We start from the raw sequence: 25344 nt of genomic DNA on the forward strand, positions 1-25344 counted from the left end.
CCCTGCTCGTGGATCTTTTCATTTCTAATTATGTACTACTTACTCCGCATTCGGTCGCTCTTGCACCATTAAAATTGAAATGTAGCACTCACTATTACTGCACATCATGATTCAATATTCTTGGAGGATTGCAATCATAATCTTGGCAATGGTTACACTAGTACAATAGTAAAGATACGATCAACATAATTATCGCCACACGTTATTCATGAGAAGTTGTTACCCCGCTGTTAATGCACGATTAGTAGTTATAATACGGTTATGATGCTTTTTGGTAAAATAGGTAAGGGACACCATTCTCATCTTATATTTATAGGGATGGTCGGGGGATCCAGAAAGTATGCATTCCTAAGCTTTCATTTTTTTCTAGTGCACTTCTCCGCTCTCATTCTCTCTTTCTTTTCCATTGCTGCTCCAGGTTTCTATAGACTTAAGCATTAGAGGGTTTTCCGCCGGAAACCTTCTGACAAGTGGATTTTTGTGCAGATTGATCTCCTGCCTTCTTTCTTGGTTTCGGTCGACCTCATCACACTTAGGTGTCAACCGATCTTGACATATCTCGATTTTAGCTGGCCTCGGAACACCTTAGGCGGTGCCCGACCTCAACTCAGATCCTAGCAGTAACAGTGCCATTGACCGACTTTTCAGGGATGAGATCCATTGCAAACCGCTAAGCACGGGAAGTCTACTACATGCCACCAAGCACATGAGGTGGATGAACTAGTCAGGATTGGAATTCTTCCATCTTATCTATCTATTCTTTCCTCTTTAGCTACCGATCCTCTTTATGAGACAACTTCTCCCTTGCACTTCAACGAAACCTTTCTTTCTCCCAACTGACGGATGAGTGAGAGGCCTGGCATCATTTCCTCATTTGGCATCATAAGCATAGAACACAAACCTAATCTAGGTAGAAGGCTGCTTGATTTTACCTTAATACACTACCCTCATTTTTCAGCAAGAGGTTTACTCTTTGCTTGTCTCACAACAAAGTCCGATTCCTACTACTGCTTCTAAAAGTTAGCAAGTATTAAAGGAAAGGTTTGAATCTCATTTAAAGATCTTGTAAAGGAGAAAAGAAATCACTTCTTGGACTACCAAGAAGAGTGAAACATTAGGAATGGCAATGGCTCGAGCATGAGTTAGATGGATCATTATTCATGTCGGTCCCATACTTGCCTCGAAGCAGGGCGGATAAAGTTAGGGAGGTTTTCTTCTTGAAAAGGGACCAAATATATCAACATAGAAGTACTTAAGCAAGAAAAGCATAATAACAATGGGAAACGAGTTAGTGGGTGCAGGGGAGTCAAAACTCAAGCTATTCTCCCTCCCTGATCTCTCTCCTACGATATACAATATTAGGCTACAGAACAATGTTATAGGGCTCCCATAATATGCATATGAACATTCTTCTAGCTATACACGAGTGAGTTGATTATAAAATTAGTAAATCAAGAGTTGCGGGCCCAAGGAAATTCAGTGTATATACAAAGAGCACCCCCGAAGCATTTGAAGCAATGTCAACAACTGAATCGCCGACATTGATTCGTGGGCTCCGGTACATCCACGGGTGAACAATTTCGCATACGAACGGCTCAATCAAGACCCAACGATAACAGTAGAAGGAAACTTACATATACGTTCCTTTTATTTAGCGAGGAAAGATAATCAGATCGTGTCGCACCGTTCGATCGTATCCCACTGCCTCTTCTACTCACGGACCTCCTCTTGCACCCCCTTTCTCCCAGAAACCCTAACCTCTTCCTTCCAATTCGATCGATCGAAACCCCCCGATCCTTTTACCATTTCTTTTCTCTTTAATTATCCTCCTTTTTGATCGAGACCCGGTCCCAGCCTGGAGAAATTTCTTTGATTGCAATTCTTTTCTTTAAATTTAAACAAAAGGAAGGAACGGATTGGTGGGCGATGGCGGGGTCGAGCTCATGGTCGCGGGCTTTGATGCTGATTTCGCCCTATACGTTCGCTTCCATCGGGATCGCGATCTCCATCGGCGTTTCCGTCCTCGGGGCAGCTTGGTGATCATCCGATCGAGTTCTTTCCCTCTTTCTTCTTGCTTCCTTTTTCCGCTTCTTTTTATCTTTCTTTTATAATTATTGTCTTCTTATCAATTTCTATGCTTTTTAATTCATTCAGGGGAATTTATATAACGGGGAGCAGCTTAATTGGTGCGGCGATCAAAGCTCCAAGAATCACCTCAAAGAATCTCATTAGGTATGTTGTTCCCCTTCAATAACCTAGAAATTTTCTTACATAGGATAAATAATAATCGGTTGCAATGTTCTTGTGGAATCTGTTGTGCTTGCCGTTCGTGCAAAATTACATTCATCTGGCTACTGGTTCTCTAAAAACTTTTTGTAAATAAAAATAGAAATATTTCTTGTTAGATATCTATCCAGTTGAATTTGATTCTTGGTATAAGTTGTGGACAGGAAAGAGTTTGTTCGAAACTAACTTGGAACATAGATTACCTTCAAGCCACTATTGTCAGGGAGCTTGTTTAGGGTGTGAAAGCATTTTATTGTGACATAATGAAGTCCCCTTCTCTTAGGCCTGCTATGTTATTTATGTTTTGTTGAAAATCAATTCGGAAGATGGAATCAGTTTTACTATTTGTAGCTATTCCTGTTTATGGAGTACATTATTTGAAGATATAAGTTCTCAGAACATCCTAATCTTGTAGATGAGTTCATCTGATAGTGTTTTCCCAGCAACTGGAAAATGCCTATTAAGATAGCATGCAGCAAAACAATCAGCATAGATGGACCAAAAAGTTCGGTTGAAGTAGTAACTCGTCTCTTATTCACTCATTAGACATGTACAAGATATCTCTCAAGAAGAGTTATATTCAAAAGCATTAACTTTCCAGAACCATTGCTATTTTTATGTGGTTTTACACAGGCTTAGGCATGCAGCTTTTGACTTCCAGTGTCTGATTCGCTTGTCAGAATATTTGGCATTTATATTTGAAATTCTTTTTACCAACTTAAATAATAATATGTAATTAGAAATCATTTGGATTCTTTTGCTGGAAAGGCAAAGAAAATATTTCCCATTTCTATTTTTTAAATGTAAGCAGCCTGAACGGGGGACAAAGTGATGGGTAATGATGTACATAGTTTTGTCATGCGCAAGAAACAATAGTGCAAACTTGCATACTAGTGACATCCTTCACTCACTCCTGGTTGTGAAGGGTTTGAAGATTTGCATAGGCAAAAAAATAAAGGATAGGGATAGTTTTAGAAATCAAAGAAGGTTAAAATTAAAGTTCACTGCACTAGGATTTGTGAGGTAGTAGCCCATGCATGTGGGTCTTAACATGCAACCCAGAATAAAATCCTTAATGAATCAGTGAAAAAATGGCGAGGGTGAGAGCATTCAAGGTCATGTTAGAGATGGGATATCTGGGTCCAAGTGTGGGCTATGGTTTGCATGGTAAACCTTGCAAATGGATCCTGGACAACAAAAATGGTAAAACGTTGCCCAAAATCCATAGGAAGAAGACCAAATATACCAAATAAAGGAAAATATGTCAAATAAGGGAACTCACTAGCTATTGGTGTCGGTTCTTCTTAGCTGTCAGATGATCTGTGTCAATGTATATGGTATGTAAAGAAATGCTTATAACTAATCTTTTTCTGCATTGATTGTGTTATTAGGAATAAATGGTTAGGAAGCCTTTATTTTAAGTTGATCATGGCAAAGACTGATTGTTATAACAATAAGTGCCAAAACTAGGCCACTAGACTTTGAATATGAGTATTTGGTAGGAGGCAATGGAATAACCCTAATTAGGAGCTAGGCCATGAACAAGCAATAGAGACAATCTGTTCATATGCATATAATTGTCCTTTGGTAATCAGGTAACTTCCAAGGTGCAAGAAAATAAATGGGTAGGCCCTTAGGCTTGGAGCTGAGGATGACAGATTTGTGTCGATGAGATGAACTTAACAAAACTAGATGAAACTATAAAGAAGAACTCCAAGATGCTTTGTGATACCAGGCATACTCTTTAGTTATGATAAAGGGAAGCTTGTTGTTGAATAATTTACTGCATAGAGAGGACTAACTGGGGGCCAGACACCTCATCATTTCTTTAGTCGAGGCAAGATTTCCTTTTTATGATAAAAATACATTAACATAGTTCATGACTGTCATTACTGAAATCATAGTCTCCCAGGTAGGTGATTTTAATTATAAACATGGTTCGTTTTGTGCTCAAACTGGATCTTGAATTACAGATAGAATTAAGTGGCTCTCTAATACTAAATCTATGGGATTAGATCAGTAGCTTGATAACTAAAAGGTTAATGTAGCAAGGAGTACCCTTCTATGTCTAGGGTATAACATTGACTTCAGTTGGAACTTCGGTCTGTAGGCCTGTGGTACACCACTTTGTAGCTGTAAAGTATTGATGAGTCAAGTAACATGCTAAGACTACTCAGTTACAATCTCCAACTTGTAGACTACTATTAAGCTTTAGTAGTTATATATTACATAAACATTTCTTTAAGGATTTAATATATAATTGACGGGCTCGAAAATTCTAGTTGATGACCTGTAGACAAGAAATCATCACCAAACTAGGACATTCTGATATTCTTCTTTAAATTAGACAATGCATCATTACAAAGGCACTGCTAAATAGATTACATGCTTGGGTTATGTAAACCATATGAGAAGTGAAGATGGCCAACAATTATTTAGGAACCATTTATTTATTTAAAAATTTTACCACGGCAGTTTATTTTATATCGTTATACATCATCAACTTAAGCGGCCATTGCTTGGTGCAATGGTAAAGGCTTGGGCTGACAAGTGCAATAGTGCAGATTCAAGTCCTAGGGCAATCACTTTGCACCAAAAAATGACAAAGGTTAGACCTATCCCCGGTCCGCCCCTCCCAAGACCCTAGACTGCCAGGACAAGGGAAAATACATCATTGACTTACCTCAACGAGGAAATTTTCTTGTGAATTTGATGCATGTTTATATTCCTGGAAAGGTGCCTATTTTTATCATGCAAGTGAATGTTTGAATTAAGTGTTGACTGTATGTTACTTATTTCACTAAATTATCCTATTTTGAAGAAGAGAACTAATTGAATATAAAACCGTTCAGTACTAAACAATGCCAATACTGAATTCAGTGCCCTATATAAAATCTGCACCTTCGTCATGATGGGTAAGGACTGGAGCTGATAAAACAATCCTTGCATCTGACCTGACATGTGTGCTGTGTGCTCAATTTTTTTGTCAAAATTGCCTTAAATGCAATCATAATCGGCATGCCTGGTTTCAGGTTTTGTAGGGTTGAGACTTAAAACTGTATTACTAAAATCAGAATACAAGAAATATATTCACAAAATAAAACTCCAACTAACCAAGAGACTGTGGAGGGAACCCAGAAGTTATATAGGACTGTAGGAGAACAATCTTGATTTCACGAAGAATCATGGACCCAAATTTATAACATTTGTCTGCTCACATGGTCACAAAACCAAAGACTTCTCTACAACTTGGCGTGACATCAAAAGGTTCTCCGGCTGCTTCTTCTGTGTGTGCTGTATCTTTCCATGTGTTTTATTTCTCAGATTCTCTTTAAATAAATGGATTATGGATAATCCTAATGAACCCCCTCTGAAGTTTTTAGTTTTGGAGTGATACTCAAGGGACAAAATACCAGCAACCACATTCTACTTGTGAAACTTCAATTATGTTGGTGCCATAGGAAATCTTCTGCTTGTAAGTGGAGGTTTCTCCAGCTAATCAGATTTGTGCTTGTCTTAGAAGTATCATCATTTATGATTTTCCTCGATGAAGTTCTGTCTTGTTCTAATACACACACACACAGAAACATGCACACATACAAAGACATGTACACAAGACACACACACATATATTCATATGTAAATATATGGATGTATGTAGATAGATGTACAGATACTCTCTCTCTATATATACATACCGTATGTGTTTGTATGTATATATGTGTGTGTGTATATGTATTTGTGTATACATGTATAAACAGCTGTAAGCAAGAACTTCATTTTCTGTTGGGTCCACTGTCATAATCGTGAATTTATATGCTGCATGTTATGTGCGCATATGCCCATGTGAAAGCAGTAGGCACATAAACATGCAGGCAAACTAAAAATCTATTCAAACATGCCTTGAGGACTCGAAAAGTGTACATTAGGAAAAAACACTTGCTAACAAGTCTATATGCTCATGAGCTGAAATATAGCTTGCAACATCCAGGCCATATCTACAATATCCTTTTGTACCTTGTTCTGGTATTTGGCTCTTTATATTCTGCTTTGTTGAGTAATTAATTGTACTTGCAGTATGTGTCTTGGCGAATCAATACAAAACTATTTGGTACTCTAATATTTTTCAATGTCACCTAAATGGAGTGTACGCAAGCCATGGTTCTTTATAGCCATGTAAACAAAATTGTCACTTTTGCTTGTTGAGCAGAATGGTTTTACCATAGGCCTATAATCCAATACCCAGAAACATGTCATTTCCAAATTTTCTTAGACAATTATAAAAAAAATATTAGCATGGATATTGACCCTAATTTCAAGACTGCCTAGTGCCTTACACAAAATGCATGGAGGGGATAATTAGTGGTGGAGCCAAGGTGGGGCCTGGGAGGGCATGTCACCCTCTTAAGTCTGTGTATCCCTCATGTGTTGAGATCTGGCCCCTTAAAATCTTGTGCCAATACGTGCTGCTTCCTCCCCCTCCTTCAAATTTTGTGCCAAAATCTTGCTTTAATAAGCATAGACCTGCTAGAATATTGTTCTAATAAGCGTGGGTCTTCTTCTGACAATTTCGGAGATTAATTGCAACTAATCAAAATCAAGAAGAGAGATTGTTGAGAATATATATGTTCTCTAATCTCAATCCTTTCCAAAACTTCTACTCTTCTCACCACCCTTGCTGCCTCCTAAATTCTCTCTGCCCTCCAAAAAATGTCAAGGCAGGACTAGACCTGTCTTTCTCTACGTCTCTCTTGGCAGGACTAGGCCTGAATCAAGGCTTTAAGGGGAAGAATTGGGATATTTGTTAAGTAGCCATTTTGGAAAGGGAAAAGCTAGATAATCATGTTTCAGTGTGGATCAGTATCTTCAAGCCCTTCACCTCGCCCCCCCCCCCCCCCAACCCCAAAAAAAAAAAGACCGTGTTTCTCTATTGTTCTCTCTAGGAAATGGAATAAAAAAGTTTGTGGCATTGTGCCATTCATTTGAGCCTCCTTAGCTTCCCTCCTCACTTTCAGAAAAAAAAACAAAACAAAGGAGAACAGCAAAATCAAATTTTCTATGCTCTTAGGCTTGTCAAATTCTTTAGTCTCTCATTATAAGGATTCAATTGTAGGGTCACCCTTTTATTTATCCCTTTACGGCTCAAGATGCCATGATATATCAAATTGTTTATTTTTTTGGATGATGTCACAGGTTAGAAAATTTTTTATTTCATTCACTTCATTCGGTTTGTATTTTTTTACGCATGTTACATGTTTTATTCTGATCTCATGGACTCGTGGTGTTTACATTATGTTTCTACCTGTACTAATCATGTATGTAACTTAAATTTATTTGATACATTCGATTGACGTTAATATTGTATGACTTTTGGAAGACATTAGCTAAATTTACATGCTTTAGAACCTTGAGAACAGAACATGTACACTTGCTATTTAGCAAAATTCCATCAAGTAATTAACGCCCTTTCACTATCTATCATTTCTAGTATCAGTATATCGTGTATAATAAGCTTTATCAGCATTTATTTATCCTAAACTTCATTAGACATATAATTTATTTCTTGTTGTATGAAAGAAGGAACGATGAGCACAACTGGAATCAGTATCTCTACCCTGTTCGATCAATATTCAATAAATTTTTAATAACATTTTTAATTTTTAGTAATATATGTCGTCACTCTGATGGATGATCATACTTCCATTTGTTTCTCCAACGAATCAATAAGACCTCATGAAAGGCCTAGATTCAGCAGTTAGATTGTAAAAATTATTTTTTACATTCTTTTCTGCAGTCTTTTATGCACACCAAGGTTTATCTAAATTCAAAATTATAAACCCTTGATTAAACTTACCAACAATTAACTGCCTTCTGAATAGCATGTGCTATCAAAATTGTTGATCCTAATTCATCATCCTTTCGATACATCACTATGTCCATACCATGTTTGTCAAAACTAAGGGTTGAAAACCGGCCAGTACGTCCCATATGATTCTCCTTGTACCAAGGCATATCTGAGCGTCCTGAGACTGTACCATACCATGTACCGAGATATATCGTAAACCATGAATAGCTATGGGCCATACCGCAGTGCGTACCATATGAAGACATGACGTGTGCCCTGTACCGCAGAGTTTCAAACCTGGTTAAAACTAGAAGCCCAACCTTAAGATGCTTGCTTGATACCTACCAGGCTATTTGTTTTGTCTGAAATCTTTAAGATCTGGCATCATCTTAAGTAAGTGTAGCCTCTCAAATTGTCATGGAAACTCAAGTCAGTAGTTTGATATGTTAAAAGGTTGCGGCCACTTAAGCTTCGTACGATTATTAGAAGAATTAACAAAGCTGAAACAACTTAAAATATTTATCTCATCAAGCGACAATATATCTAAATTTACAAAACCACTGAAACAATTATTTATTTGTGGTGATATTGCGCATGTATGCATTCTTCCAGAGAATACCAACTCTCAGAAGCAACAGCTTGACGCAATCATTTTGAAAATTCACTTTCTGAAAATTGGCAACTTCAAACCTGCCATTATCTGTTTGGCCTGTATCATGTGCTTGCAGAAGCAATCAGTCAGCTATCTTGTTTCTTGTTATGCTGTTTGAACCTTACACTAGTTTCAAGGGAGGCAGTGTCAGAAGTTAACGAGGCACAGCAGGGTTAGGAGATGGGGACGGGTTCATGGCATAGCTTGAGGAAGGAGAAAGGGGATAGGGGGTAGATGGAGTTGGCATTGGAGAGGCCTGATTCTAGAGGACAATAGAAGTGAATGTGGGAGAAAGAGTAGGGTCGGAGAGATTAACGAGGCAGGGAAGAGGACCGGGGCAAATAGAGAAGGAAACTGTCTGCCATTTTGTATAGATTACAAGAGAAGAGAGCGAGTCATGGCATAATGGTAAGGTTGCTCCACTATGATCTGGATGCTACAGGATCGAAACATGGAAACAGCCTTTCTGCACATGAAGGTAAGGCTACATACATCTGACCCATCCTGGACCCTGCAATGGTGGGAACCTCATGCACTGGACCACCCTTTCAAACCCAAACCCGAGCATGTTTCTTGCACCAACAATTGGATCAAGATAGTTTTTAGATGTTTCTATTATGTTTTGTATCTAATCTGGATCCACATAGGACATTGTATCCAGCCTATTTCCACTCTTTGTAAGAAATAAGGTGCACTATAAGGAAATATTGTGCAGGAGGTCGTGTATTTTATGTCCAAGCTATTCTGGTATAATGAATGTTTACATCTAACAACAAACACAGATCATTTTGACCTCTCTCTCTCTCATGCTAAGAAGAAACTTACTTCATTTATTGTCTCACATGGATACTAGTGAGGCTATACAAGAGTATACAACTCATCAAGAAGAACACAGTCTTGCATTTGCTCCTAGCTAATCCACATCCGTCCAATCCTGTCCTACCGATTATGTGAGCACAAATAGAAGATGTGTTATTATTTTCATGTGCTGTATTGTGCTTAAATCTTGCAATCTTTATGTATGGGATGCCTTTGGTGACATATTGAAGTTTTATTTAAATCACACTTTTATTCAGTGTCATCTTCTGTGAGGCTGTTGCTATATATGGTGTGATTGTTGCAATCATTCTACAAACAAAGTTGGAAAGCGTACCAGAATCACAGATATATGCTCCGGAGTCTCTAAGAGCTGGATATGCGATATTTGCCTCTGGAATCATTGTGGGTTTTGCAAATCTCTTCTGTGGGTATGTTTTCATGCTTCACCTCTATAATTTTCAGAGGCCGTCTTTACTGATGGAGAATGCACAAAATTGCAAAATAGCTCATGAATTTAACTGAAACGTGTTTTCTGTAAACAGTCTTTGTGTTGGAATAATTGGAAGTAGCTGTGCTCTGTCTGATGCTCAGAACTCCACCCTCTTTGTAAAGATTCTGGTGATCGAAATCTTTGGTAGCGCGCTCGGATTATTCGGTGTGATAGTTGGAATAATTATGTCATCTCAAGCAACATGGCCAGCAAAGGCAGCATGAACTGCTATTTCCAGAACCAAACAGGGCTGACTGCTTGTTACTCATTGAGGTGGAAGTTTGGGATGTATCTTAAATCTTCACTAATATCCCTGTTTCTTCGATATAAATGTGGTGCCTGTGAAAGATTTTATGTAATCATTCCAAGGAATAACTTGCAGATTATTATATTGACTCTCTTTTCGGTGATTTTAAGATCATGCCTCATTGTAAGGGTATCTGTTTCTGTGGAGAGGATTTCTTTTTATGCTAAATAAAGAAGATGCTTTTGATTTGATTCCTGATGGCATTGCCTTTATCTGAAAGGCTGGGAGTTCTGTTAATTACCTGTCGGTCATCAATTGCTTTGGTATTTGGTTAGCAGAGCAGTCTTATGTTTTGGATCTGTTTTTGTTTTTTTCAATTGAAGATATTTTTCCTTTTGTTTCTCCACTTTGGTGCAGCACCAGTGCCCTAATCTAAACAATAATTACTCTTTCAAAAGCCGTAGAAGATGCTCCCTGGATTAGATTGTGGTATGATGGTTATATTGGTAGAGAAGGGGAACTTACTGATTTGGTGGTTAAAGAATAGATGTTTGAAAGAAACACATTGCGGATGGAAATGGCATTGCCATGTTGGACAAATGGCATTCGGTGCGAAAAAATTAGGTTCAACCCTACTTGCTATCAGGCATATTGAACTATGCATGCCACCCCTGGTAACAAGTGGGATATTGAAGACTGTTTGGCTGGAATAGCTGGTACATGAAGGTTGAGCGGGGCTCTCATTTCATCAAACAAGAAGTGACCAAATTAAATGCTGCAGGAGGGTTTTCTTTTGTTTAAAGTTTGGCCCAAGAAGATGCCTTTAGAATTCATGCCACTGTATGCCTTATGGAAATGAAATCGTCATTGGATCAAGATTTAATAAAGTTATATCTTAAAAGTTTCCAGGTTTGCAAACTTCCCCCTCTCCGAACATCAAATTGTTTGGTAGACTGTTGCTGCTCAAAAACGCAAATTGATTTGAAGAGGTCATCCCTTCTGAAGTTTATGACATCATAACAGATGGACTGAACAGAAAATTAGGATTTTTGTAGGAGAACGACGCTAATGAATCTTTGCTGCTGCTGCTGTTGTGATGACGATATTAACGTAACTAACAGCGTTCAGACCCCATTTTTAACTTATTTTTTGGAGACAAGAAAATGATAAGGCCTGCCGATATTGATTATTGTTTGTAACTAATTGTATTGGAAAATTTTCCTCCAACTACTTCAGACCCCACTTTTGCATGTTAGGTCAAACTATATTTTGTTCACAACAATCATAAGATTGATTGAAACTACATTTTAGTGCCATGATGCTTTTATCATTTAGTGCATTCTTGTTGGGGTATATTACAGCTCAATTTCCTTTTTTTAGATAATAAAGCCACTTCATGACTTTTTAATATTTTTTATCTCTTCAAAAAATTTTGTTTCTACTGTTTTATCATTTTGATGCAAGAACATATTGGAGTATTAGGGGAAGTGGATCTAAATACTTAGCTTAGTGTAGTTACCTCCAACATAAACTTCTTTTCATATATTGTGGAGAGTTTTCAAGGATCATATTACTTCTTTTTTTTTTACATATCATTCATAACCATGCATGAGAACTCAATATCATGCCCATCCTCTTTTAATTAATTACCATCTTTTAAATAGTAAAGTGTTTGAATTTCAAGCCTACTATTGAATTGCTCGAGCATTGCTATTATCTAGCTAATTTGTTGTATTTTGAAATGGAGTCAATAAAGTGAAGTTAAATTAGAAGGTTGAGATTGTTTTGTCAAATTGTATGCCCTCCGCCCAACCATTTTTCTATCTATTTTGGACCACCTTAACTACTTTTAGGAAGTCCATATAGAATCCAATAACGAGACCTACCATATCCAATATCAACTCAAGCAACGAAGCTTATTAAAAAAAAAAACTTTTATATTTAGTATCCATTTGGATGCATTTTTTTATTAAAATCTTATAACTTTTCGAGATATACGATGTAACTATAGGTAATCTAGTTTGTTAAAATTTTGGCATATTTCAAAAGCATTTAGGTCTCGAAATGTTTGATCAAATCAAATTTTGTTATTTTTGAGAATCTGGAAAGAATTTAGACAATGCGGCTGAAGATTAAATTAATGAAAAAGTTAGCTCTAAGAAAATTTTGGCTTATTCTGGTGATTATTCTACTTTGAAAAAATTGTAATATCTTTTATCGAGAAGAGATGTCCGATAAAAATTCTATAAAAATGAACTATACTCATTTAACAATTTTATTTAGCAAGTAGAAGACCTAAAATCTCTTTTTTAATAATATTTTTATTATTTTATTCTAAAAGATTTAAGTTGAAGAAAATTCTTTTTCTTCTTGATCAAATCGGTTCTACCATTCAGTTGTTGTACGGAGCTTGGAGACCAGCAGAAATGAATTTTCGAATGGTGATAAATGATAAACAGATGGCGACAAATAAAAATCTCCCATGCAACCATACACGCTGTGCTTGCTGAAAAATATTTAGATGATAAAATCATTTTTTGCTCTGCTTCTCTCTCATACGATTTTTTTATTCATATGTTTTTTTACCGGCCATTAAGCATATAGTCCTGATTCCATCCTTGGATAATATATATATATATATATTGCTAAAATAAAATTGATGACAGATTTATATCTTGTATACATTACCGTAGATGATCCATCCATCGATCTTTCAATCCCCCGCTTCCATACAATACTGTGGGAGTAACTGTTTGGACTATTAGGATTGCGGATATCATTTTAAGAAGCACTGCCACCAATCAGGCATCCATAGTTTAGCTCCCCATAGATAAATTGTTAATCGGGCCAAGATACCCGCTTGCTGAGCTAATGATGACTTTCAGATGACGCCAATAAATTTAGCTGTGATATAATAGGCCGTATTCAGACGGCTCTTTATCCATTCATTCCTGACCTACCTTTTACCTAACGCGGTAGACCCACTTCAGTCGGAGGATCCCGTTGGCAAATGGCAAATGTTCTCTCTTTTAAATTTCTTTTCAGAAATCAAAGTTAATACTTTTTGGCTTCTTAAGTGATGCCAAAGGCCCAAAAATACCATTTCAATTCTGACAAAAGAGTGTGCCTTAGCCTTTGCTCTCTCTTTCTTCTTCTTCTTTTTCCCTTTTTTTTTTTTTTTTTTTTTGCTTGGAAACCAAATGACGTCGAGCAGAGTAAGAGCGACGTCATATAAGGAACACAAGCACAGAAGTCCTTGCGTTAGTTGTGCGCCACTTTGGCGCCTTCTCGCTTGCTTCCCTCTCGCGGCCCATCTCTCGGCTCCTTTTGGGGCGCTTGTCATGCACCGGCCTACCTTCTTTCTCACGAGTTCGGGATGTATCTTTCAAGAATGATCGAAGTTTCCCACAGATCTTAAAGTACTCCAAATTTCTGCATCCATCCACATCGGAGCCACCATTGCACTATTCAATAGTGGACTCCCGCAAAAGAAAATAAAATTTTCTTTGGCACCAAAGATACAAACCCCTTGTCTCTTTCTTACCTACCCAACTCCAATTTCGTCGGTTGGAGGAAGGGAAAAGAAAGCTACAAGGGGCCCAACCTTACGCTTGTGGCATGACAGGGTTGGTATTTTTATATTGCAGATGCCACCTCAGACCTCACCAGTGCCCTGTACTCCACCAACCCTCCCATCAAATGCGGTATGACCCGTAAGGAGAAAATTCTTACTGCTTGTCTTGGCCTTGGTATCATTGGTCGATAAAAGCTTAATTATGATCAGAAAGAAAAAAAAAAGGGAGAGGGGGCTCTCGTTTGATCACATCAGCAATTTCTGCTCTCATGCGACATGGGAAGTTTGATGCGATTCATAGGAAGGTTTGCTGAGTCAGCAGCAGTCATCCTAGCATTATTGGCATATCCCATATATACTGACTTATGTAAAAGAATATGAGTTTTAAAAACAATAGTTCGATGGTGGTACTTAAAACCTTAGATTGAGCGCAGTGGTGGCCCAAAGTACCGGTTTCTCAAATGAAACCAGCCTTAGAATTGTCATAGAAATGTCAACACTTGGGAAATAAATGCTTGTATTGTGGAATATTTTGTCAAGGTCCTCTCGTGCAGGTTTTGTTTTATTGCAAGCAGGCATGCGACTGAGAAAATTCGTTGTATATATAGGAAACACAGACGGTCAAAACTAGTTTGGTGGATTAGGTAAGATGCTGAGAGGTTAGTCTACTACTCATGAGGTTGTCGATCGACTGGGTCAGTGAAGAGAATTAGTCAATGAAGGCGTGACTAATTGATGAGCTTGGGTCGATTTTGTTCCATAATCACCATAGATGAACTAAATAGCTAAACGAGCAGCATAAAGTGATAAACCTATATTTTTCATCCCAATGCTCCTCTTGACACCTCTTAACTCCCTCACATAGATCAGGGAGAGCAAGCCTCGTACCGTATAGATGCAAGTCCCACTCGTGCGAGCAACAAAAAGAATACAATCAAACAAAAAAGAAGTTATTCTCTTCTCCACCATAAAAAGCGGATTACGTCACCTGATGCACTCTTCTATCTTATATATTATCTTCCTATCAGGGATCTATCCAAGAGTTTGCAGCCATTCTCTCGTACTTTAAGCCGTAATAAATGTTGATATCTCCAAGGCACCGCTCGGGAGATGCCTTTATTTTTATAAAAAAAAATTAGTTGGATCGGACCAAAAATACCATGGACCAGCCCAACTAGTAGACTAGAAATTAAGTAGCACATTGAAAGAAAAACTTATTAGAGATCCATGGTGGATATGATAAAACTAATAATTTATTATACAACATATATCATATATGTATGTATATATATACACTTTTTCATTATAAACAATAATAATATAAACGAGTGGCAGCCCCCACCACCACCCACCCGGTCTGCTTCACCAACCCCTCACCCACTCCGCATACCACAAACTGCGGTTGCTGGAAACCGCGTTCATCCCCCGCTCCCTCCGCTTCGGTCATTTGGTGATAAGTCTTATCTTAAGGGCATTCATTTCATGTTATATATATTGGTAGAATCCGAATAGGACAGTACGTCGAAGTATATATATACAATAAACCGCAACTCATGCTTGCTCTCCTTCATCGCATTGCCTGATCCCTTGATTTTTTACGAGCATCGCGGAGAACTCGATGGGGTCGGAAGCGGCGGCGCCGAGCTTCTTCTGGGGCGATTCCCCGGGCGAGGAGGAGTACTACACGTGCCAGGGGGTGCGCAACACCCAGTCCTACTTCGACACCAAGCACGGCCGCCTCTTTACCCAGTCCTTCCACCCCATCGATCGCGCCACCGGGGAGCTCCTCCCCGTGAAGGCGCTCGTCTTCATGACCCACGGATACGGCTCCGACTCCGGCTGGCTCTTCCAGAAGATCGCCATTTCCTATGCCACCTGGGGCTACAAAGTCTACTGCGCCGATCTCCTCGGCCACGGCCGCTCCGACGGCATCCGCTGCTACCTCGGCGACATGGAGTCCGTCGCCGCCGCCTCCCTCTCCTTCTTCCTCTCCGCCCGCCGCGAGCATCCGTCCCTGCCGGCCTTCCTCTTCGGCGAGTCCATGGGCGGCGCGGCCACCCTCCTCATGTACCTCCGCACCCCGGAGCCGGATGTCTGGACGGGCCTCATCTTCTCCGCGCCGCTCTTCGTCATCCCCGACGACATGAAGCCCTCCCGCGTCCGCCTCTTCCTCTACGGCCTCCTCTTCGGCCTGGCGGACACGTGGCAGGCGATGCCGGACAACAAGATGGTGGGGAAGGCCATCAAGGACAGGGAGCGGCTCCGGATCATCGCCTCCAACCCGCGGCGCTACACGGGGCGGCCCCGGGTGGGCACCATGCGCGAGCTCGCCCGGATCTGCGACTACTTCCAGGCCAACTTCGACAAGGTGACGGCCCCCTTCCTGACCGTCCACGGCACCGACGACGGCGTCACCTCGCCGGCGGGGTCCCAGATGCTCTACGACAAGGCCCCCAGCGAGGACAAGACGCTCATCCTCTACGAGGGGATGTACCACTCCCTCATCCAGGGGGAGCCCGAGGAGAACAGCCAGCGCGTCCTCGCCGACATGCGGGCTTGGATCGACGACCGCATCCGCCGGTACGGGGGACCCAAGCCCAACGTCGACGGCAACTGCAACTGCAACGGCAACGGCAACGGCAACGGCGCGGCCTACTACAATAATTATAAGTAACTATTTAATCAATTGATTTGGAAAAACTTGTACTTACTACGTATAATTACATGTTAATATATAGTATATAACATAATATTTGGGATGCCCATGATACGAAACTCGGTCAGGTCGTTCCGTGGTGGTGGAATTCCTATGTATTACATACATCATCACTATGATAATGAGATTATTACTTCTCAAGAAAACAAATATTTTAGATCTAAGCGGTTGATAGGTTGGTAAGTTGACACTAGAAATCGACGTTTTACTTGTGCGGGGGTTGACCGGCCTCCCACCAACCCCCGGCATCGGAATCTATTTTGCTTGTTAATAGCTGGCTGGCTTCGCATTTTTTTAATTAAATGAATCCTATGCCTGGCAAAATGTTGACGTGTTCCCACGCGATTTCTTTCCTCGCTCATCCTCTTCGGGCCGGATTTCCGATGCATACAATTGGAGGCAGCTTGATTCCTTATCTGTGTATTTTGGACTAGTGTTCTTGGTTGGTGCATGGAGCCATGATATCCGGCATTATATAATTCTTGATGGCCCGCCGCCGCTCTTGGGTCTTTAGCTAATTGTCCAAGACGATGACATGGCACCCACGTCGCATGACGTGCGACTCCAGCTGACCAACTTCCCTAGCTGTCCCCTCGCTCGCTCCAACAGCAAACCTCTGGAGCCACCAACTCCTTAAGCTGTCCGCTAGCTCCGTCCAGCTTCAGTGACCAGAACAACCGCTTCAGCGCAAAATTCCTCCACTAGAAGCCGTAAGGCCAAAATGTTCGGCAAAGAGAGCGGTTCCCCACCAACCCAGTGGATTGGGTCCACCGCTATAGAAGGAGCCAAGAGATTCGCAATGCCATCATCATGCAAAATGCCAAACCCCAACCAGTTCTAAGAATCATCATATATTAAAACATAATAATGTTGGCTTGGTCTTTATGAGGCTTAGTTGGATAACTTTGGATGATAAATAATTATCCACTATCTCTAGTTACGCCTAAGTTAGTTTTTTTGGTGGAAGAAAACTGATGAAGTTTTAGTTATGAAATATCTGAATTTTATGGAGGTATAGGTTAGAAGACTTCTTTTTTTTTTCAAGTTTTTTTGTGGATAGACTCTAATCAAATACTTTAATGATTATGACTGCATGTATGTATCACCAATACTATAGTCGCATAATATTATTTTAGCTGTCATAGCTTCTCACAAATATAACATTCTATGTATTTTCAAAAAATAAATAAATAGTTATGTAATATGTTAGAATCTTACGAGAGATCTAGTCATGCAATTACTACAGGTCATGTATTATATGGCCGTCATAAAGCATTCTATCTCATGCACCATAGGATGCTCCCTACAATTACAACTATCATATTATTTAGTTTCTCAGATAATACGATGAAAAAAAATAAAAAATATGTAAATAAATTTACTCAGGACCTCTGCTCTGATACCATGTTAAAATTACCACTTGTTTTAAAAGCTTAAACTTATAGAATGAGGTAGATTTATTTATATATTTTATGTTTTTTTATATACGACTGCATGATATGATAAAAAAGAAAAAAAAAGAAGAGAAGGGGTGGCCTACATCGGACTCACAACTAATGGATTGTTGGATTGAAGCCCTCTCTCTAAATAACCACTGCTCCTCTACATGATTCTGCCGAGAGATAAGCAAAGAAAAGAAAAAAAAAAGAAAACTGCATTCATTTTTTAATTAGAATAAACACCAACTCTTTCTAAAAGAAAAAGATGCGAAATCGGTTCAGACTCTCCTCAACCTCTTTACTCTTTACCCTCTCCCCGGTCTTTCATCCTTCAACTGCTAGATCTGTAATGCGACCTTGTCCTCTCTGGATTCGTCCAGCTTTTTTGCCCCCTCCTAATAGAAGCATGCATCCCTCGTGCGCTCGACGCTGGAAGTGCCAAAGTCGTGCCGGCATGAAATCAAACCATGATGCCATGCGGACATAAAATCCCCGGGAAGATCAAACCTGACCCACATCCAGATGCCGTCAAGGGCGATGTCCGCTTTGGCTAACGCAGGCCAAATCGAGCTAGGGGTGCAACTGGTCCTATATTTTACTGGGTGGTGCCAATTTGAAGTATCAGATGAGACGGTAGAGACCGCAAAGATGACAAGAGAAAAAACAAAAAACAAAAAACAAAACAATAGATTGATTTGGTTCAATTATATATATATATATATATATATATATATATATATATATATATATATATATATATATATATATATATATATATATATATATATATGTATATGTATATATATATATATGTATATGTATATATATATATATGTATATGTATATCTATATATATGTATATATATATATATGTATATATATATATATATATATGGTGGCACTCTCTCCATCGGATCAGACATAATGCTAAAAGCTAGGAAATAGATTTTTTTTGCTTTATTGCTTTATTGCAGCAATAGACAAAATTTTAGCCGTGGTTGCTTTATTGCTAAAAGCCAAGAAACAGACATAATTTTAGTTGTGGTTGCTTTATTGCAGGGTGCTGTATCCAACTTGAGGTCCAGTGTAGTCAGTACATAGATAATGGTATTAGTGCGACGAACTAGTGGATCCTATGCCCCTATCCTAGGATTCGATTCTAATAAAAGTAATAACTATCTGGGCTTCGAACTTTCTAGCGGAATGGCAGCGAAGCTTCCATGCTGATCGAGCTCTTCGATCCTCAATTTCTATGCACCTACCACAGTAAACCACTAATACCCTGAAATGGAGTAAATCGAAATGTTTCTGAGCAAAACTGCCAGTCTCGGATCATACCGGCACCAAAACCAACTCGACAGGATACTTGGTTCATTGGTTGTTTGTAATTTAGAATCCGAACTCGAGTCTCGACCCGATTAGAAGCTGAATCCTACCCATAGCCTATTCGGGGACCCAATTACCCCAACCCAATGACAAGAAGAACCTTTCAATTCCACGGATTATATCGGATTACTGTGCTCACACGAGCCTGCAGTGGTTGGATAGGATTGAAGAGCCGTATCCCGTTGCCGCCACTCAAAATGGCCGCTGCCCTCTCCGGCCATCTCTGCCGGCCAATCGCCGCCCTCCATCCAAGCTTCCTGCGAACCGCCGCCGCCAAGCCCGCCCGTACCCTTCCGGACGCCCGATATAGACCTTCCAGGGAAGGAAAGCCGGCGCTCGGCGCCGGCCGCATTTCCAGGCGGTCCTTGAGAAGAAGCAGCAGCAGCAGCTCGGTGGAGCAGCGGCCGCCGGCGCCGGCGGGGCCGGGCGTCGTCGACACCGAGGGACTGGTAAAGTTCTTGTACGAGGACCTGCCCCATCTGTTCGACGAGAAGGGTATCGACCGGTCGATGTACGACGAGCGAGTCCGGTTCCGGGATCCCATCACCAAGCACGACACCATCGACGGTTATCTCTTCAACATTCACCTCCTCAAGCTCCTCTTCAGGCCCGATTTCCAGCTCCATCACGTGAGGCAGGTGTGGTGGTATCCTCTCTTCGCTTATTTTTATTATTTGATTCTATGCACTGAACTTTGGCTAATTTCTTGTATATCTTGACACTATTTTTGTTAAAATATTTGCAGAAGAAGAGAAAAACAAGAAGAAAAAAAAGAGAGAGAAAGAATTTTTTTTATCTGTTCCATCGTATTAGTATATCTTGGGACATATTTACTCATATACGACTCTATATAAGAAAAATAATATAACCTAATATAGAATCACACCAATAATAAAAAATATTACTTATTGATATAAATTGTCATGTGATCCCTAAAATTACTTGCTAATAAAAAAAAATAACATCGGCCGATACATAGCCGCGCTAATAAAGAAAAATATTATGAGCGATTTAGCTTATTGTGTGATCTCTAAAATTATGCTATCAATTTCTTTAGAGTGTTTTCAATTGTTTTAATTTTTATTTTATTTTATTTATTTGGTTTCCATCATCATCATCATCATCATCATCATTATCATCATCGCAGTGCTGAAAACTCATCAAAGATATCAAGAGAATCATGCCACCAGCGTGAATGTTCTAAGGATGGCTGATAACTTGTCTACCTGAAATTAGTTACATGTTTTTGCCCAAGTTTAGCATCTAAATGTTGTCAATCTATCTTCCTCTATTTCATACTTCCATGCTTTTGCCACTTCAGAGACTAGTGTTATCTCGGGATAACTCTAGAAATAAGCTATGACAATGGTGAAATTGGCTTTTCTTGACATGAGTTTTTGAAAATAGTGTAACATGAGTTGGAACTCAGACATATGTGACCCACATTTGTGTGCAGTATACTCAGTAGTAGCATGTACTACACTAGCTCACCCCATCTAGGACCCACTTACTATGTGACCAGAAGACAAGCGCCATTTCAGGTGGGTAAACTATGAGTAACATTTTTGTGGATCCCTTTTACATTGTTGTTTTCTTAATCTGATGGAGAGGACCATAAAAAATAACCAATTTGTTCTTTATGCTACTTTGTTTCTTGTTTAGCTGCAGAAGGAATTTTGATTACAGTTTTTTTTTTCCTTCTTCATTTGCAATTACCAATATACCAATTTTGCTGTTTGTTAATTTCTTTAACTGAATGATTTGCTTTTAGACAGGACCTTATGAGATCACAACAAGATGGACTATGGTGATGAGATTTTTTCTTCTACCATGGGAACCAGAGTTGGTCTTCACTGGAATCTCAATCATGGCTGTCAACCCCCAGACTCAGAAGTTCTGCGGCCATGTGGTCAGCTTTATTTATAGCTTTAGTTGAATTCTGCCATTATTCGGGATTAAAATGATATCTTCCAAAATTAAATAGATTTTTTTTCTTTATTTTTATTGCTTACTTTTTTATTTTCTACCTATAGGATGTTTGGGATTCCATAGAGAAGAATGAATATTTTTCATTGGAAGGTCTATGGGATGTTTTAAAGCAGGTATTAACCAATTTATTATAAATTTTTCATCCAGATTCGTCGACCTTTTTCCACAGACATGAATATAATCCTTCGAGGATTCTTATGCATAGCTTGTAATTCTCCATAGCTGCGGATCTACAAGACTCCAGACTTGGAAACACCAAAGTACCAAATATTGAAAAGAACTGCTACTTATGAGGTGTGGATGTTTCCTTGGTGAATATGCTGTATATAGTTCATTATTACTTGCATCACTATTTTAAATATAAAAATAGCATTTTCCTTGTACCATATCTTTGAAACAAAACCATGCTACTTCAACCTTTTAATTTGTGAATTTGATTCATGTTATATTTCTGTTTGTACCTTAATTTGTGGATGTAATTCAAGTTATATTTCTGTACATACCAATTTCATGCTTTTGGAAGTTATTTACAATACCATGATTATTGGAGACTATGCAGACCTTTTTAAATCCTCTGTTCAGCATGTATAACCAACGCATCTACTATGGGCTCTCATTTTGCAGAAGTTCTTGATCTTCTCCTGTTTGTTAAGAAATTCTGATGAAATAGCATGAATCTGACTTGATGTTTTGTGGCTGCAGTTGAGAAAGTATGAGCCTTTTGTGGTGGCTGAGACAAAAGGAGACAAGCTCTCAGGTTCATCTGGCTTTAAAGATGTTGCTGGGTGAGTTACTCTCCTTGTTCGGTTTAATCAGATAATTATTTGGTGCTCTTTGTTCCTTCGACTTTAGTAATAAAAGTTTGATGAATTGATTTCTTGCAGGTATATATTTGGGAAGAATTCCTCGATGGAGAAGATCCCCATGACCACCCCTGTCTTTACTCAGGCTCGTGATGACAAATTATCGGAAGTATCCATCCAGATTGTTTTACCAATGAACAAAGACTTTAGCAAGTAAGAGTTTTTTCAGAGTCACTAATATTTGTTGAACTTGAAGATGCCATGATATTTTGCAAGTCATGGAGGAATTCCCGAAGCATATTTGGAACGAGAAGCCATTTTACATAGAAATTCCTGTTTACTGGATATAAAGAGATTCATAATGTGATCCGTTGAACATGAAGATGCTTCAAAAATGGAAAACTTGTCTGTGGAGTTCAAATTATTGGTCTTAAGAAACTAAAACTTGGTTTGAAGAATTTGTGCTCCTTTATGAAATTGCTTATTTGATGATAATTTTGATTCTATCAGTTTACCAGTCCCTAGCGTGGAAGCAGTCAGCTTGAGAAAGGTGGATGGAGGCATAATGGCAGCAACAAAATTTAGTGGAAACCCCACCGAGGAACTCGTCCGAAAAAAGGAGAAAGAACTGCGGTCTGCGCTACTCAAAGATGGTCTTAAATCTCGACAAGGTTGCTTGCTTGCCCGTTATAATGATCCTCAGCAGACATGGAGCTTTATAATGGTATGGTTTCTCTTTTGATCATTAAGGTATCTATTGTGCATTGAATAAGAAATAATTTGGACTCCCTAGTGGTCTTAGATACAGCATGGATTTTATAACAAAGATTATTTCAAATATCAAATTTTCACAATGCTGAATTTGTTTTTGCTACTCCAAGAAGGTTTCTTCCCTTTCTATCGGGTTTATAATGTAGCAAACCTACTTGTGTATTGGGAATGTTTTCTGTATATCTGGGTGTCTGAGATGCAGTGTGTTTATTCTAAGGATATTGCAAGATATTCCTGACATTCCTGTAACTGGAACTTTACACTCTTTGGTTTCCCATTTCTATAAGCAGCTAACTCTTCATGACGGTTTTCTTTGCAAAATTCTAATATTGTGTTATAATTCCATGCTTCAGCATAATCAGAATTTTTAGCATTGTTATCAGTTCCCTTTCTTTTGTAGTTTTTTTCACTCAGCCCGTCCTCCTACTGTTTGTTATTTTTGTTTCATTGATTGAAATTGCTGTCTTCTTTTCTTCATGGCTCCAAAGAGGAATGAGGTGCTGATATGGCTTAGCGAGTTCGCACTAGAATAGCGTGCAAATATGTGGCGGGCTCCTGGATGGAAGATATGTAAACTGCAAACTGAGGGTCATCCCTGTTATAACTGAGTAAGCTCCCTCAAAAACTATGAATTTTGGATGCATGTTCATGACAATATTCAATGGAAAACTCGAGTTCTTCTCAAGAGCTAAACAATTTTCTTTGTCAAGATTCTTGGCATCCTCATTGTCTATATCTGCAGTTTCTGTAAATGAATTTATCTGATTTAAAAAGTCAATATTAGAGCAAAGGCATAAGAGGTGTTTGTTCTCATGTGCTTCTTCGTGATAATAATCCAACATCCGATGAAGTCCTTTACTTGTTATTCTTGTATCGTAATATTTAATAATCTGAATTCTGCTTGACTTGGACAAACCACAAACTGGGTGATATATTGAGGAATCACATATGTCAGATCCAAGGGCGGCCCAATACATTTGGGGGCCTAAGGCAAATCCAATGAACGAGGCCTCTTTTTTTTAATAATAATTTTTTTTAATAAATATAAAATATTTAAAAAAATGATATAGAAATAGATAGCTATCAAGTATACTATTTCAATAAAGATATATAAATTTAATAAAAATAGGTAAAAAACTTTTTTAATTTAATATAATTTTTAAATAAAAGTAAATAAAAGTAATTGCTCGAAAAGAAGGACCATGAAACTGATTAATTAACTAAGATATTGACAATGGTGTTTACCATGTCAAGCAAAAGCCGAATAGGAAATGGTTATCTCATGCCACTTCATTGTCAAGGTAATAAAAAAATTGCACCTCTCTATAAGAGAAAGTAGGGGCATTATGGGAAATTCACTCCATCCAATAAATAAAAGTCCCATCCCACCGTCTCTCCTTCAAGTGAGTACCCAAGCAGCAACTGCAACATCACAGCACAGCAACCATTCAACTCCCTCTAGCTCCTTTTCTCTCTCTACCACCCAAGAGGGGAGAAGAAACCGAGAGGAGAAAATTAAAAGAATCTCCACCCTCCAAGAAGTCCATCTCCGATCCTCCTATCTTTCTTCCCGATGGCCCAGCTGGATCAGGAGTAATGTGAGGGAAGGAAAACCAAGACCAAAACCAAAAAAGAGAAGGGATGAAAGATAAGAGTGGAAGACGAAGGGGGAAGACGAGAATGGAAGGAATGAGTATTTGTATAGCTGCAGCATCTTCCGGTGGGGGCCTTCCCTGGGCCGGGGGCCTTAGGCGACCGCCTCAGTCGCCTAAGGCTCGAGCCGGCACTGGTCAGATCTGAGCAAATATAGAATTAATCTTCTCCCAGTCCTCTCTTTCTACGCTATTGCATGCATGTCAATCTGGACTCGTTCGATCAGAAGAGTCATATTTTCATAAGTTGAGCCTCCTTCCATTGCCTCCCGAGCCTTCTCCCCGGATCCCTAGCCCTCTTCCTCCTCTCCTCCCCATCATCCACCAATGTGCGCACTGTATTCTGTAAGTCGTTCCTCTTTACCAACGCTTCACTGTTCTCAGCTCCCCTTCTGGTCAGTTCTTGACGCCAATTGCAACTCCAATCTTCAGCTCTTTGACCATCAATTTCTCATTCAGAAACTGCTTGGCAAAGTGGGGTATATGTTGTTATTATTGGCACGCCTGCATCCGCCCCCCTTCGGTGGGGAATTCCATCTGCAGTGTTTCATGAACCCTCTGATTGCCCTGCGTGAAAGGATCACCCCAGCTGCCCATCCTCTGTTGGTCTATCTAGTTTGCATTATTTGAGGGTCTGTCCAAATCTAGCCCATATCCGCAGAAAAAAAAAAAAAA

General features: G+C 39.3%; 3 protein-coding genes across 3 annotated transcripts; all 3 read left to right on the top strand.

Moving 5' to 3' along the window:
- The first annotated feature begins 1658 nt into the window (after window positions 1-1658).
- On the top strand, window positions 1659-10590 carry LOC103704088 (V-type proton ATPase subunit c''2-like). Its single transcript, XM_008787243.5, has 4 exons — window positions 1659-2036; window positions 2155-2232; window positions 9860-10030; window positions 10145-10590. Exons 1-4 carry the CDS (start codon window positions 1927-1929, stop codon window positions 10314-10316), a joined length of 531 nt encoding a protein of 176 aa, XP_008785465.1. The 5' UTR covers window positions 1659-1926; the 3' UTR covers window positions 10317-10590.
- A 4822-nt stretch (window positions 10591-15412) lies between these two features.
- On the top strand, window positions 15413-16779 carry LOC103704079 (caffeoylshikimate esterase-like). Its single transcript, XM_008787232.6, has one exon. It carries the CDS (start codon window positions 15532-15534, stop codon window positions 16585-16587), a length of 1056 nt encoding a protein of 351 aa, XP_008785454.3. The 5' UTR covers window positions 15413-15531; the 3' UTR covers window positions 16588-16779.
- A 2785-nt stretch (window positions 16780-19564) lies between these two features.
- LOC103704070 (uncharacterized) lies at window positions 19565-23807 on the top strand. The gene is made up of 8 exons (XM_008787222.5): window positions 19565-20092; window positions 21226-21363; window positions 21488-21556; window positions 21666-21737; window positions 22146-22228; window positions 22328-22459; window positions 22757-22970; window positions 23506-23807. Exons 1-8 carry the CDS (start codon window positions 19652-19654, stop codon window positions 23548-23550), a joined length of 1194 nt encoding a protein of 397 aa, XP_008785444.3. The 5' UTR covers window positions 19565-19651; the 3' UTR covers window positions 23551-23807.
- Window positions 23808-25344: the final 1537 nt, after the last annotated feature.

This window comes from Phoenix dactylifera, chromosome 12, assembly GCF_051530095.1.
Source record: "Phoenix dactylifera cultivar Ajwa chromosome 12, Ajwa_hap1_PhDact_Kaust_v1.1, whole genome shotgun sequence".
Classification (NCBI taxonomy): domain Eukaryota; kingdom Viridiplantae; phylum Streptophyta; class Magnoliopsida; order Arecales; family Arecaceae; genus Phoenix; species Phoenix dactylifera.